This window comes from Astyanax mexicanus, chromosome 24 (assembly GCF_023375975.1).
Source record: "Astyanax mexicanus isolate ESR-SI-001 chromosome 24, AstMex3_surface, whole genome shotgun sequence".
NCBI classification, from domain to species: Eukaryota; Metazoa; Chordata; class Actinopteri; order Characiformes; family Acestrorhamphidae; genus Astyanax; species Astyanax mexicanus.
Window position 1 is genome coordinate 22,722,802 of NC_064431.1, and position 16,464 is coordinate 22,739,265.

The window sequence follows — 16,464 nt, forward strand, 5'->3', positions numbered from 1 at the left end:
TCTTTACTGTACCTGCACTTAGCAAACATTAAGACCTGTCATCCATCAGAACAGACATTTATCAGTAAATTAAACATCAGCTTAGCCCCACATACAGCATAGAAAAAAAAGAAATCTGAACGCTGGCTGCATTCTTATATTAATGCATTAGATTTTTATTTTATTTTTTTACTTATTTGCATACATATTTATTTCAATTATTTATTTGTAATCCACAAATTATTCCCTTAATTGTCATATTGTTTAAGAATGACGACCATATCACACAAAAACAAATACATTCATAAAGTCAACTTTATAAATAAAGTACAAAATCACTTTTTTAAAATTCTAGTGCTATTACTAACCATACATGTTTACATTTTTATTAATCACAAATTTGTTCATTTAAAGTCTAACATTTCAAAAGTAAACATTCTTTAGGGAGAACCAGTTTTAGATTATTAGACACTGTTCCCTTAAATAAAAACTGAAGCACTGAAGGTAAATTCATTACAACGAAAGAACAAATTGCTAAATTGAGGGAATGGGTTTTTAAACTAAGAGAATTAAATTAAACAGAGAAATCTTGTTAGGTCCAAAACATAGCTGAATGACAAAGAGAAAAATCTAAACCTCTAAATAGTGTTTTTTGACAGTTACAAAAAATAACAAATATTAAAAAAATACTATACTCAATTACAAAAGTTTTCCAACTCTCGTCCATTTCATCTCATAAAATACAGTACAGAGAAAATTATCTACAGATCTTATTTTTGGTTATGTCATTATTTACCAGTCAGCAGGGACAAATAACAATACCATTATCATGTATCATTCCTTTACCCCCCTCTTTTTTTTTTACAAGAAAACACTAAACAAACTCGGAGAAATCTATTATTAATTATTTTACTGACAAGTGAATATTGTGGAATTTTTTTTTTATTTCTATACGGTTTCCAGCACTATTATCGAGGCATCTGCTGTTATTAACCTGTCTCTGTTCAGTGCAGTGTGGTGGAGCTCACTCGCACTAGTATTTTTGAGAAACTGGACACACTTGAAAACTTCATGAGCACATGAATGCGTTCACAAGTGTGAACTTTGGGACACAGACACTTTTTTTCTCTCTTTCTCTTTCTTTCTCTCTCTCTCTCTCTCTCTCTCCCTTAGTCTCTGTGCGTCATGTGTGACAGAAATACGTATCTAAAGCTGTGATGAATAATGGATAACACCTGGCCTAGTACTCTCAGCAGAGTGAATTATACATGAAGCCATCACCAGTTACCATACAAGGACATACCTCACTTTCTGACACACACACACACACACACACAGTGACATTTTATATTTTATCACCTGCACTCAACAAATGGATGCTTTAACTCCTCTACTAAAGTATCGTTTTCAAAGAACCTATTACGAGAACCATTTAACCAGGAGTGCAACCATTTATACATTTAGAAACTGAGACACTATGGTTCTTTGTAGAACCAATGTCTTTACTAAAGATCCCTTAAAGAGATCATTTTTAAAGCTGTGCATGGCATGTTCAACAGCTGTATAAACACGATATCTAAAAATCGAGCTTAAATCCATTTTTTGTCGGTTTAGATGTTCTGAGCTGGTGTTTGATGATTAAGGTGGTTGAAAAATGGCCATCCATACTTTATGCTGGTAATTATGCTTTTTAAACAACTCTAGACCATCAAAGTGTTTGTAGCATTGGATTTGGACCAGCATGGTCTACAAGCTTGATCATACTGGTTGTTTAATTTGGTCAGATGCTTGTAAATCTATGTAGCTATGCTATATTATTGACTTATTAATTCATTAACCCATCTTCTTATTTGTTTCTTCTGGATGGGGTCATGGTGGATCCAACTCAAAATCAATGGACACAAGTGAAAATACCCCTGGAAAGAATAGCAGTCCTTTGCAGCATGATTGTTCACGATTTTGTTACAAAAAAAATCAAAACAAAAGAAAAACAAAACATTAGGGGGCCTAATACAGGGCCTTGTGGAGACCCACTGTTACAATAGTATTGCTTAACAGTATTCTTTGTGCAGTATTCTTTGTGCAACCATCATGCTTACTGGGCAAAATGTCTTTGAGATGCATACACTATCTACCAGTCAACAGTCTCTCACCAGGAGGAACACTACCCAAAAGTAGTAGTAAAATGAAAGCTAATCATCAGAGCATTGATAATACATTCAACATAACACCAAGCATGCTGTAAAAAGTGGTGTCTGTAAAAGATAAAGCACTTTTAAAGCCGTTGTGAACTGAACTGTCTCTTGGATGGGCTTCAGCCACACATGGAGTGTCGCATGTCAGTCCTCACCATGCAGCAGGAATTTGAGCCGCAGGTGACTCGCTGTGGATCGATGTATGCTGGTGATAACGTGTCGTCGCTGTGGGCACCAGAAGCTCAAGACAACCTTTTCAGAGCCTGAGACGCTGAAGAAGCATCTGGAGGCCTGAGAAAGTTGTCTGATAGTTCTGCAGGCCTCTGTTGGCTACTGTTGCCATCAGTGCAGGTCTATTGAGGAGAGCTTGCCCGTCCTTGCCACCTCTGCATGCCCTGGTATGGCCAGTGAAACGTGAAGGATTCCAGATCAGGCCTGCGTATCCACTGACAGAGGCAATATTAGGATACACATCTTCCTCAGATCAGGTTTCAAACAGGATTCCCCCAGGCTAAGACACTTCAAGGGGGGTGTTGATGTGAGTGCTACGGTAGCTGAATTGGCCCAAACGGCAGTGGCACTGGACGTGGCAGGAGGAGGACAGGGTGGGATACTCGGGACGGATCTGGACGCAACAGGAGTGGCAAAGAAACTGTGAGGGATGTCTCATCAGACGGGAATCCATGGTAAGTCCAGGTTACTTTTGGCTTTATTCTCATACTTAGACCTCTATAGACTTCCATTCATTTCCTGTTGTATTCTATTCTAGTCAAAGTGTGCCTTATGTATTTTTGGACCTCAGAGAGAGTAGTGTTGGACAATTACTGAAATATTTCTTAGGAGCTGTATCTAAACTGGTATAGAATAAATAATAAGTGGACATAGATGTTGGCACATCAGCTTTTTCATTGATTTTCTTACAATATGTATTAGAGGAGTATTAAAGTTTAAGTAGAATTTATCCTGGACTTAATGAAGTTGGAGTCTCTACTTTCCAAAACATTAGAAATTAGGCTTTTAACTAGAATCTTTTAACTATACTTTTTAACTAGATAAAACATTAAGCATCATTACACCCAAATCAAAAATACTCCCCAGTTCTAAATCCCAATGTTATTTTATGGTACATTGAATGACGCACCATCCATCATTCCAATAACAGTTATTCCACTGCTTCACAGCTCAATGGTGTGGGGGTTGTTTAGCATCAACCCCTTAATCTAGCCCATGACTGGCAGTAGGCATTAGGCAAGGTTCCAATAGATTGATGATGTTTATCTGCTACAGAGAGTCCTATACTATTGGCAGTAGTCTACTGAGGCTCAGGTAGGCAGTGGTATATTTGTATCAGCAATGGGTGCAACTTAATGTAGACAAATGCATTCTTTAGAAGGGGTGTACACAAATGTTTGGACATTCAATATATATATAACGGTATATATATAATGGCTGTTGACGCCAATTCTGTACGTATACTGGGTTTTGCTGTAGAACTTAGCTGCCAATGAATTGCAGGATGGTTTTCATTTGCCCTGTTCATTGTCCACCTAAGTGCCATTTCATTTGGACATGAGAGGCAGCTACCAATAGCCAATGAACAGACAATATGCTGAACCTTGATCAACATCAAAGCGTCAATCAAGCCACTAGACCATGCTTATAAATGAGTATTAAGAAAAACCCAAAGGTTTTATCTGAATGGCGAGGCGGTGTAACTGGAGCTCAAGGGCGGAAGAGTTACTCTGTGCGCATCTCACCTGAACCTGCATCATTTATGAAGCCAGACTGAGCGGTTGCCATGGTGTTCCTGGGGCACACACTGTCCTGCCTGAAAGAAGCCCTTGCAAATCTTGCTTTTAGTCCCCATCACCTCCTACAAAGCCAGGCTGGTGGTCCGTCAGACTCTTGATGGATGCTGCTTTGCCGAACAATAGATAATAGGGACTACAGCCAGGCTTAAAATGACAGCAAAAGATAAGATGTCTCAAGTTTTCTCACACTCTGCTGACTTATCTGTCAGACGTCTGAGAGTCAGGCTTCGCCCCCATTCACACTGGAAGGCATCTGCTATGTGGGGCTCTGTCCCAAATGCACTTTCTCCCAAAAGTGTTTTTGACCCAGTTTTCCAGACATAGTGGAAGCAATGGGTCCTAAAGTCAGGCCCTGGTGATCTACTGCCTTGAAGAGTTGAGTTTCAGCAGCCTGTTTACACCTGGTCTCTTCATGTAACTAGAATGAGAATTGAACCCTTATATGCTTTTAAACTTAAATGCATCGCTGGTTAGTCAAACTGAAATCTAATTGCTGTGTGTTTTAGAGGGAATATGCAAATTGACTTGACACAAATTGTGCGGCAGTTACAGTATTAGGGTTGTGTTGATCTGATACTGAATATCAGTGTTAATATAAGTATCAGTACAAAATCAGTATATTAATTTTCGGATTAAAAAAGGGTCCTCCATTAGCCTGCACTAGCAGGTACAGTTACCATGGAACCCAAGCCTACATGTGTGTCATATTCTAGGTTTAATAGGGAAAAAGAATATTAATTTCACAGTTTAAGCATGATTTTAGGCATGAGTCGTGGCTAAGCAGAATGTTAGGCAAAGTTCCCTCGTCCCTCGCTACCTTTAAGAAACTTCTGAAGGCCAAGCTCTTCAAAGAAAACTTACTCTCCTAACACTTCTCCCCTTGCCCTCTGTTTTTTGCCCTAAACTTCTATGTCCTCTATTGCTAATGTACATAATTATTTGTAAGTCGCCTTTGATAAAAGTGTCCGCTAAATGTAATGTAATGTAAAAAGAAAAGGGTGCTAACTGATTGGTACCAGTATCAGACATAAAAAGTAGTATTGTGCTACTTCTAGAAATGATAACAGGGTTATTACTGGCTGGTTCGGGTTGTACTGTGTGTAATTTTGTCACTTCATCTGTCTTAAGTATCAGGATCATATCTGGATGAGGATAAGCCACATAGAACTACAACTGTAGACACGCTTAAGACTCAACAGATTTAAAATAGATACAAGCCAGGGACTCCAGGTATTAAGGCGCTGCCACTTTTATCAGGAGATTGCTGGTTCAAATCCTGTTCATGTAGCTTGCCATCAGCTGCCGGAGCATTGAGAGAGCACAATGGGTGGGTAGATGGCGCTCTCTCCCCACATCACTCCAAAGTGTGATGTTACACAAGGCGTCTGTTGGCTGATGTATCATTACCGAGTCGCTGTGCTTTCCTCTGAGTGCGCAGCAGTGGCTGACTTCACATGTATTGTAGGAAGTGGTCTGAGACACATTTAACCACATGTTCTAAATGCAATGTACACATGTACATCCATCTCTGTAAGGCACATTCCAGAACCAAATCTCTTCCCAGTACAACCAAAACCCAAACAACCAAAGTAATAATTATTGCGCAAAAAGAATATTTGCATATTCTATCCAATAACAAAGGTGTAAACGGGGTCTTGTTTAAAGCCTTTTGTGTCGCTACAGGAGTAGATGGCGAAAACAATAAAAAACATCAATTTTTCCTTTCTCTTCTATATTCAGCAACTGCCGATTTGAGGGAGTTCCTGGTAACAGCAAGGAGAGGAGCTGTCAGAGTTATGAAGATTGTCATAAGGAGCGGTGAGTAATAAATAGTGGGATAATGTGAGTTTTGAATGTAAATATCTTTGCTTATTAAAGGGGGGAGCCATGCGCTGGGTCACAGTGCTGGTTAGGGGTGGGACAAAATATTAATACCCTGATGTATTTTTTTGGTTGGTAATACAGAATGATTATGTGGTATCAAATATTGATATGTTTTTCTCTATAAGATTATATTACACAGTTTAAAAATACTTTATTCCCATGTTTTTTCTATCTAGACATTTTAATGCAACATTTGGCAAAATTACATTTAGTGTTACTCAGTTAGTCAGTTGTAAAGTTGTGAAGAGGTAGAGTTGGTATAAATAAATAGCCCTACTTGAGAAATGTTTTAATCCATATTTTGGCAAAAACTTTTCAACTAAGTAAAGGAAAAATAAGAAATGGAAAATTAAGTTCAGTCATTCAAAAACATTTCAGGAACTTTGAAAGTATGCTCAATCAAACATTATGATAAAACTGGCTCCTACCAGGCCCAGAAAAGGAAGAGCAAGAGTTACCTCTGTTGCACATGATACGTTTATTAGAGTTACCAGCCTCAGAAACCACAAGTTAACAGCCCCCAGTTAAGTATGGTTTGTTTAACACTTTTAGGTAACTACATGATTCATTTTGTGTTCTTTCATAGTCTGGATGACTTCATAATGTTAGACTGGTATTATGTATATTGAGTATCACTGAATTACAGTATCATGATATCATCGTGGGCAACATATTGTGATGATTTTGTATTGTATTGATTTCCACCCTTAGCGCTAGTGGCAAAGCCTTTCCTCAAAAAAGTATATCTGTGCAAATGCTGTATCCACACCAAGCCTAAAAATCCTGTTTTTAATGCCCTTAATTTAAAAAAATCAGAAGAAACAAAAAATAAGCAGGTATCCCAATACTTTTGCTCATGTGGTCTATATAAGATATTCACTAAATGATGTTGACAGCTGTCGTAAGAGAATGTCTGAGACCTTCCCCCTTTAACTGTTCCGTGGGTGAAGTGTATGTTGAGGCCTGTCCAGAGCATGGATGCGGTCCATGCAGTAAGAGATAAAAAGAATCCATGATGCAGAGCTATTCTGAGGCATAGACTGATAAGCAGCAGGATTTGTGGTAGAAGTGCTGTGTGATATGAGGTGTATATGTGTGTGTGTGTGTGTGTTTTAGAGCAGCTGGTGTTGGGGGCATACAGAGAGCTCGCTCAGAGCTGGGACAGGGACTATGACCCGTGTGTTCTGCCTCTGCTGGACTCACTGGAGCCCTGCTATATCCTGTTCCGACTGGACTCCCAGAACCAGCAGGGCTATGAGTGGCTCTTCATTTCCTGGTCACCAGACCAGTGTCTGGTATGTGGAAACAAGGCCAAAAAATGTAATAAATAAATGGGCACACTTATAATACACTTATAATAAACAAACTCTACTTGTACAAATGTATCTAGACAACCGTGACGCGTGTGCAATTGTGCACAGTGAGCTTGTATAATTAAGCAATAATACACGATAGCGAGTTCTATAATTTGTAATATTGGCACTGCTGTGCTGCAGTCGTAGAAACAAGGCCGCAGGCCAAGCACGAACCTCGACTCTATTATTGCGATTATACCACAGTTCCATTATTGCTGGAGTTTAAATAGTTTAATTTCTGCTCTGCTTGTAGTTGCATTGTAAATACTGCATTGTTGCTTAGTTAGCGTGGTGGCCTCCATTTTCAGCCATTTTAGTCAAAGTTGTGGTAATCTAAGCTTACTGTAACTAAATTTAAGAGCTTTACTCATCCAAAAAAACATTTTTTTAGTAGAGAAAAATCCCGTGCTCATTAGAATTTGAAAGAAAATGTTTGTTTAACAATTAAAGTTTTGTTTATTTCGGCGCCTCCAGCGGCAAGACCTGTGGAATTACAAGGCTCCCCAATTTTCGGCCACCTTACATTCAGCTTAAAATACCTTATATTAACTGGAAAATATACACATTTAAGCTTTTATTTTAATAATAATGACTCTTAACCTTATATTGGTGGCTGATAATATGTGTAATATGTGTTATATGTGTGACTATTGGAGACTTGGCGTTTCTTTCATGTGTCTATGGGATCCAGCGGCTCCGAGTGGTGTATAATGACATTGCATTTGGTTTGTATTTGGTTTGTAAGTGCTGCATCATTGCTAGGTTACCTGTATGTCGCAGAGTAATAAATGAAGAGCTTCGGTTACAGTGCATTAACAGCTAATAATGTCACTCAAAAAAAGGCCTCTCAGCCAATCACATTGCAGGGTCGGAACTAACAACTAACTGTGGTATAATATTCAACGTTCATAGAATGAGCCAAATGCCAAGCATTGACTAGGTGTTACCAAACCCTGCACTCTCAACTTGGGCCATGGAGCAGTGGACCTGTGTTCTCTGTTGATGGGAGTGATGAAGCTCTGTTCAGTATCTCTGGGTTAAGTTGGTGTACCTAACCTTACTGATACTCATATCTTTGTCTGAATGCGATCAGTTTCTCACAACAATGTTCCAACAACAAGTGTAAATCCTTCCAAGAAGAGTAGAGAAAAATTGGTAAAAACTCCCTATTTATATTCTTGATTTATGAAGAAACATCAGAAGATCAGGTGTCTACAAACTTTTGACCATCTACTTTTGTACTCATAATACAGTGTGTGTGCCCACATGAAAATAAACACTATGAAATTTGATTTTGCTGAGCTTGCTTGTGTTCTCACACTCCGGCCTGTGCAGGTGCGGTTGAAGATGGTGTACGCTGCCACTCGTGCCACACTGAAGAAGGAGTTTGGTGGGAGTCACATCAAAGACGAACTATTTGGGACCACACAGGTATTTACATATTTGTAGATATAGATTTAGTAGCAGAAATAGTGGGGCTCTGAATGGTGTGGGGCTCTGAATGGTCCGCAGTGATTAGGAGATCGCCGGTTTGAATCCTGTTCATGTAGCTTGCCATCAGCTACTGGAGCCCTGCGAGAGCACAATTGGCCTTGCTCTCTCTGGGTGGGTAGATGGCGCTCTCTCCCCACATCGCTCCTAAGGGTGATGTCCGCAGCACGAGGCGTCTGTGAGCTGATGTATCAAAACTGAGTTGCAACACTTGGTAAATTGGAGAAGTACAACAAATATTAAATGAAAATCAATGTACAATGCAATTATTCTTTTGTGTTTGAATAGCAGAATCTGTCACTGCTGATGCATTTTGTATATGTGTCGAAACACAATAAATACTATTAATCGTGAAAATGTCTATAAATACCGCCATTATAATATTTTTTTCAACATCACCCAGCTATCAGCATGTGATTACATACACCAAGGGTAGTGGCTACACTGTTCATATCAATATTAAATTATATTTTATCAAACAAAATGAAGAAATACCGTATATCAAGATATACATTTTGCCCATATCATCCAGCACTATTTCCTTATATGCATTTGCTTTTGTTTAGGGTTCATGTGCTGGTATGTATAGGCATGGCTCCCTTGCAGGTTCTTTCAGGACAAGTGATAAAAGTCATACTGGATTATCTGAGTGTCCTCCTCTGACCCACAGGAGGACGTGTGTTTCCAGGGTTATCTCCGCCACCTGTCCTCCTGCTCCAGCCCCGCCCCCCTTACCTCAGCCGAGCAGGAGCTTCATCAGCTCAAAGCAACTGAGGTCAGTCAATCCTCACCTGCTCTTATCTGACCTGTGTCTCCAGCATGACTGTAGAGGATTTTTTACATATCGATTCTGTATACTAAAAAAAATATCTCCAAAATGCTACTTTACAGGATTAAGAAAAATCTTCTCTACTTTCCATGAAAGTCAATGTACAAAGAGATAATTTATGGTAATTTTGGAGAACTTCTAGAGTTTAATGAAATTTAGACATTTTTAAATGTTGAAATTTTGCTGCAGTTGGTCAGGTCTAGATTCAGCAACAATATGTGCTGAAAGAATGAGGTCAGCTGACTACCTGAATATACTAAATATAGACCAGGTTATTGCATCAATTATGTTTTTCTTCTCTGATGGCACATATTGGCCATATTCCAAGATGACAGTGCCAGAATTCATGGGGCTGGATTTGTGAAAGTGTGGTTTAGGGAGCATGAGATCATCATTTTCACACATGGATTGTTCACCACAAAGTCCAAACCTTAACCCCATTGAGAATCTTTGGGATGTGCTGGAGAAGACTGTGTGCAGCGGTCAGACTCTACCATCATCAATGCTGCAAGATCTTGGTGAAAAATTAATGCAACACTGGATTTAAATAAATCTTATGACATCGCAGAAGCTCATTTTAGTTTTTTGTCAAGGCAGTGTACATACACAATGTGTTCAAATGTTAAGTTGCATCTATTGCTGACACAAATTTGCTAATGACAGGCATGGGCTAGCTAGAGGGGTAAAAGCCACCCAGAATTGAGCTGTGGAGCAGTGGAAGGATGCCACTGTGCTCCCTCCAAAACTTTTAGGAAATGGGATTATGGGAATTTGGGAGTTGTGGATGATGCTAATGCTCTACTAATGCTCTTATTGCTAAAGGCAATCAAATCCTCACAGCAATGCTCTGAAGTCTAGTGGAAAACAAATCACTCTCTATATATATATCTATATACAGTCATATGAAAAAGTTTGGGCACCTCTATTAATCTTAATCATTTTTAGTTCTAAATATTTGGGTGTTTGCAACAGCCATTTCAGTTTGATATATCTAATAACTGATTGAAATGAGGTTTATTGTACTAACAGAATTATGCATTAAACCAAAATTTGACAGTATGGTCACCCTTATCATTTTATTGATTTGAATACTCCTAACTACTTTTTACTGATTTACTGAAGCACAAAATTGGTTTGGTAACCTCATTGAGCTTTGAACTTCATAGCCAGGTGTTTCCAATCACGAGAAAAGCTATTTAAGGTGGCCAATTGCAAGTTGTTCTCATATTTGAATCTCAATGCACAGTGACACCATCTGCAGCAAGATGATGCTGCAGCTCTTTGGAGGTGGTATATATATAAGGTTCTGAAAACATAATGATTTGCATCAAAACTTTATTAAACTGTTTCTCACATAACGTTTCCAGCTAATTACAGAATACTAATAATAATAAGGTTGCAGAAATGTTAAAAATATTCCCAGGACTAAAAACTAAAACACTCACACAATTAATGTTGCAGCACCATTACCAGAATGTTTAAAAACATTAAATAAACATATTGAACACCCAGAAAAATTAACAAAACAATTGTCCTGAGAATGTTAATTGTAACATTCAGAAAACTTTCTATTACTTAACGAACTTCTTTTACTGTATTAAAAAATAAAGTGAAACATTCAGTTTGCACAATACTTGTTAGCTACATTAGCCTTCCTTGTAGCTCCAGGGCAAATTGCCACACACCAAATAATGTGTGTATTGGCTCTTTTGTGTGTGCAAATGTCATTAATGAAACTTTATTGCTTGGCCATGCATCTAACAGGACAAAGTTGTTTGGGTAAGTTCTCAATAGTGTGAAGTGGCTTAAGGTACAATATTCCACTATAATGTTTTTAGCAAGACTTTTAACATGGCATTGTGTGTAATGCAATGTAACATCAGCTATTGTTGATTTTCTTTTTTCTCGACCCTTGGGAGGTGAACTTTGCATGCTGTTTCTACTAGCTAAATGTGTACTGTTTGTGTATCGTAAAACCCAGGTACATATTCTGTGTGTATATCTTTATTTGAAAATGTATAAGTTTTTTTTAAATAACATTTTCAGGAGGAACGACGACGAGTTGCTGCTCCATCTGGGAAAGGAAAGGTAAAGAGTATGTTTTATGTTTTTCATGTCTCAGCACCAATCCTTATTAGCCACTGCTTCGATAGAGTATCTGATGATGATTATGGTGTGTGATGATTATTATATCTGTGTGTTTGGTGTGTGTTTAAGGGGAAGACAGAGATCAGTGTGGAGAGTAAGCATTCGACTGTGCAGGGTTTGGCCTTTCCGTTACAAGAGGGAGTTAAACGAGCCTTAGAGCAGCTCAAACAGAGACGCATCAACTACATCCAGCTAGTGAGTCCAAAACACACACTCTCACTTATCGGTACCGTACATTACGTCCTACACACATTCACCACATAATCCAATTTATGTCATACATATAGAAAACACAGTGCGCCAGTAATTTGGACTCTTAATGTACTTTGGTTGTGTTTATTTTTAGGAGATGCAGATTGCCTGTTAGAGGATTGCAGATTCTTGTTTTCTCATGACAAGCAACTAATCAAATATTGTTCTAAATCTGTACCAACAGAAAATGAACACGTCTTGAAGAAGAGATGCTTCATTTATACATAAAGTCAGATGTGTTAAAAAAAAAAACGTGGTTTGATCGGGAGATCATTGATTTGAATCTTGGTCATACAGCAAGCTCACCATCAGCTGCCCTGAGAGAGCACAATTGGCCTTGCTCTCTCTGGGTGGGTAGATGGCGTTCTTTCCCCTCATCACTGCAAAGGGTGATGTCGCTCAGCATGAGGCATCTGTGAGCTGATGTAGCGGAACTAAGTCGCTTCGCTTTCCTCCAATCAAGCTGTGATGCTACTCAGCAATAATGCATCAGCAGCAGTTTAAAAAAAGAGGGGGTGATTGACTTCACATGTTTTGGAGGAGGCGTGTGCTAATCTTTACCCTCCTTGTATTGAGGCATTACTTGTGATGGGGGCTATACAGCTGGCTAGCAGCTGAATGGGTGGGACAACTGGCCACATAAAGTGGGAGAAAAATAGGAAAAAAGTGGTTATGTGGTTAATAAAGATGTACAATGTGTGTGTTTTCTTAGAGACTGGACACTGAGAGAGAGACGATTGAGCTGGTCCACACTAACCCCACAGAGACCCGCGAGCTGCCAGCCAGGATCCCTGCCGATGCTCCTCGCTATCACTTCTTCTTATATAAGCACTCTCATCAGGGTCAGAGCGTGGAGGCTGTGGGTCAGTGCTCCAGTCACTGTGACAAAACTGATTTTCCACTCTCTCAGTTTCTGCATTTAAAACACTGTCCTCTAGATGGCACAATACCTAGATGTCACAGTGATGTAGACACATCAAACCTTCAAGAACTTACCAAAGAAATTCATCCTGTTATGTGAATTATGTGAGCCAGGAACAAAAATCTAATCATAACCAGTTTTTATTGCTTTTTAAGTGCTTTTGTCACTGATTGTGAATTAATATAGGAATATTACATATGTTCAATATAGTAGATGAAATGTACAAAATACTAAATAATCAAAAATATCAAATCCTTTCTTTTTCTGTGTGTTTGCATTTGTGTTTCTCAGTGTTCATCTACTCCATGCCTGGATACATCTGTAGCATTAAAGATCGGATGCTCTACTCAAGCTGTAAGAACCGACTGCTGGAGGAAGTGGAGAGGGACTACCATATAGAGATCAACAAGAAGGTCAGTATTAGATATATATTTTAGCTATATTACATGTATTTTACTGTACAATCTTATGAAAGTAAAATAATCTAATATTATTTGTAAACAAAACATTTTAAAAGAATTAATCTGAAGTTTTTTGAGAGATACCATAGAAGAACTGCTTTTGTTTGTTTGTTTGTTTTTTATTTTTTTTTACAAAGAACAGTGTCTGTAATAGATGCACATATATATATATATATATATATATATATATATATATATATATATATATATATATATATATATATATATATATATATATATATATATATGGGAAAAACCTTTTAAAAGTCTGAAGAATCATTGGCAGTCAGGCATTTGCATACACTTATCCTCAACATGAAAAACATGGCAAGTATATGGTGACCAGGTTTTAAGTTTTGTAATACAAAAGTGTTGTTATATCAGAACATATTTTAATCTGCCAATGCCTATAAAATTCTTATTTGTGATCAAAACTGGCTACATCGTGTAGCTTTTCTGTGTCTACATACAAAGGGTTTGTTTGATAAAAGTCATTACATTGACCAGCACAATGTACAATGAGAATGAGAATGGGAATTGTTCCCAGTACAGTGGGAAAGCCCAAGGAACTTAGCACAGACCTGAAAAGAATGAACATAACTTTACACAAAATCATCTGTTAAAAGAATTGTAAGTAATAACAACTTATACCAGTCAACTTAGCAAAGGGGAAATTGTTTTAAATGGTTGAAAAGGAACCAAGGAGCCACCAAAGACACCAGGGCTAATATCAGTTTTAACTTGTACTTTTTGGTCATATAACTGAGAAGATCACTAAAACAGTAATATTTCCAATGCTTTCATGAGAACTGCTGTAATACTGAAACGAAAGTTTGTACCATTTGTACCATTTACTATAATGACAGGCCCATTCAATAAGCAACAAAAATATTTTTTTAAAAACTGCTTTAAATGTAAACTCACTTAAACTCTGTGTTTATTTGTGTGTCTGTGTTTAAATAGATGGAAATTGACAGTGGAGAGAGCCTGACAGAAGAATATTTATATGAAGAAATCCACCCTAAGCCACAGGCTCTGAAACAAGCCTTCACTAAGCCAAAGGGCCCTACAGGGAAACGGGGGAACAAGCGGCTCATCAAGGGAGCCGGAGAGAATGGAGAGGAGAGCTGAGATGGATGGGCTGAACCCCCTGTATAACTGCTTCTCCCATGGACCCACAGACCCATGGACTGCTGCTGTCTGATCTGTTCTGTGACTTTCATTCTTGCCTGCCTTTATTTTGGTTTCATTCACCTGTGTTTCCTGCCTGATAAACATTTCCCTGTCGCCCACTTTATCCCAAGGCCACAAGAGGATGAGCACCAAAACATTCTGATTATTTTACACGTCACTACTCAAATAAAACGTGTCTCTGTACATTTAAACTGTCGACTGATTTTTTTTTTTTGTTTGTTTCACAGAAATAAATATTGGAACAAGTGCGGCTTAGCAAGACTTTTCAATTCTCATGTTAAAGGGCTTGTGTATTTAATAGATTGTGTAGAATTTAATAAATTTGGTGTTTTTCCATTATTTTAAAATGTTCTGCACAGTCGCAAAAAACATCAAAAACATTATGATGAATCTGGCTCTCATCAGGACCTCTGTTGCACAGGATACGTTTATGAGAGTTACCAGCCTCATAAATGGCAAGTTAACAGCACCCCACCTTTTTTTAAGTTTACTCTATGATTTCTTATATGTTCCTTCATAGTCTGGATGACGTCAATCTTGATTTACAAAGTAGGAAAAAAATGAAAACATAGAATGAGCAGATGTGCCTAGACTTTTGAATGGAACTGTATACATATCAAAACTTCAGAATCAATTTACATACTGCTGTCCCATGATTTTTGGCTGGTCATTGTGTATAATAAGGAGTATTTCAGCATCGTCTGGATAGACTTGACCCAAAAACAGCAGCAGCAGTCTGTGAAAACAGATTATTAAAAAAGTCTGGTTTATTAAAAGGAATAAAGCCATTTTTGGAAAATGTTCCTGTCATGTGACCTTAATTGTCTGCTTTTGGTACAGAAACCCATAAAAAATGTACTAGGAAAACAGAATGTAAATAGAAGTAAGGATGTAGGCTCTACAAACAATGTTATGGGAGCAGACTCTATAGATCTTTAGAACTCTCTGGAGTTGAAATAAGGCGTTTTATCTGCCATCTTTCTAAAGCTGGGTGATGTGTGTGTGTTGGGCACACGGGTAGCTCAGTTCACAGAAGTGCAGCGCCGTGAGCCAGTGTCATTCTGAGCGACTGCTTCAGCTTTCCTGGAAAGCCGTTTACCAGGAAAGTCATCCGGCACGCATTACTGGCGAAACCGGGCTGCTCCCTATAGACGTCACACGGCAGAGAAACGGCGTGGGGTGTTTATTCCACCCGTATTCAGAATAAACCCCTCCCACTGACCACAGCTCGAGAGCATGAAAGCCAAACCGGCCAAACTATGCCTAAACTAAACACGTTTTGCCAAAAAATGGAGCATAATGTACAGTGTTGTGGCAGTTTTTACACTGTAACATACATACAATATAAAATAAGTAATCAAACAATACACTTCACTTCACTGGTTTTGTATCACTTCAACTCCCAACAGTCCAAGATTTTCCTTTGGTCCAAGGCCACAACAGAATGACCACCAAAACATTCTGGTTATTTTAACACGTCACTACTCAAATAAAACTCGTATATAAACTTTAAATACCATGGTGAAGCTATATTGTTGCAATTAGGATTGGGGTACCAAAAAGGACACGTGAACCTGCCACCATGTATTGTGTTGTGTACCTCCAAATTGTTGCAACCTGTCGTGCACCCGTGAGTATGGACCCTTCAACAGAGGTCTAGTCTGTAGATGTCCGGTCCAATAATCACAATGCCACGTTTGACTGATCTGAATCTTCAAACTGCTGTTCCGCAAAACCATGTTGCGGCATTATTTCATAGACTGTATATAGCTGGACAGAGCATCGTCTCTTAAAAGTGAAGCCACCACAGGTCGGGCGCCCCCTGCTGTTCGGCTGCAGAAAGCTGTGTAACTCCACCCATTCCCATAGGTTTCAATGGCAAAACAGACAACATTCAATCACGTTTTTTTCTAATATACTGTAATTCTACCTTCATTATTTAA

At 38.5% G+C, this 16,464-nt stretch overlaps 1 protein-coding gene across 1 annotated transcript; it reads left to right on the forward strand.

The window, feature by feature from the left end:
* The first annotated feature begins 2,375 nt into the window (after nucleotides 1-2,375).
* twf2b (twinfilin actin-binding protein 2b) lies at nucleotides 2,376-14,712 on the forward strand. Its single transcript, XM_007247711.4, has 10 exons — nucleotides 2,376-2,860; nucleotides 5,726-5,803; nucleotides 6,986-7,164; nucleotides 8,560-8,655; nucleotides 9,386-9,490; nucleotides 11,591-11,632; nucleotides 11,762-11,887; nucleotides 12,657-12,807; nucleotides 13,158-13,279; nucleotides 14,291-14,712. The coding sequence occupies exons 1-10, from the start codon at nucleotides 2,836-2,838 to the stop codon at nucleotides 14,456-14,458; spliced, it is 1,092 nt and encodes a 363-aa protein (XP_007247773.2). The 5' UTR covers nucleotides 2,376-2,835; the 3' UTR covers nucleotides 14,459-14,712.
* The last annotated feature ends 1,752 nt before the right edge of the window (nucleotides 14,713-16,464 follow it).

What these genes read in the sequence shown, in the direction of transcription:
- twf2b (XM_007247711.4), top strand. Translation starts at nt 2,836, where the DNA reads ATGTCTCATCAGACGGGAATCCATG. An exon ending in TCATCAGACGGGAATCCATG is followed by an intron (nt 2,861 to 5,725) that starts GTAAGTCCAGGT and finishes TTCTATATTCAG; the next exon opens with CAACTGCCGATTTGAGGGAG. An exon ending in AACTATTTGGGACCACACAG is followed by an intron (nt 8,656 to 9,385) that starts GTATTTACATAT and finishes TCTGACCCACAG; the next exon opens with GAGGACGTGTGTTTCCAGGG.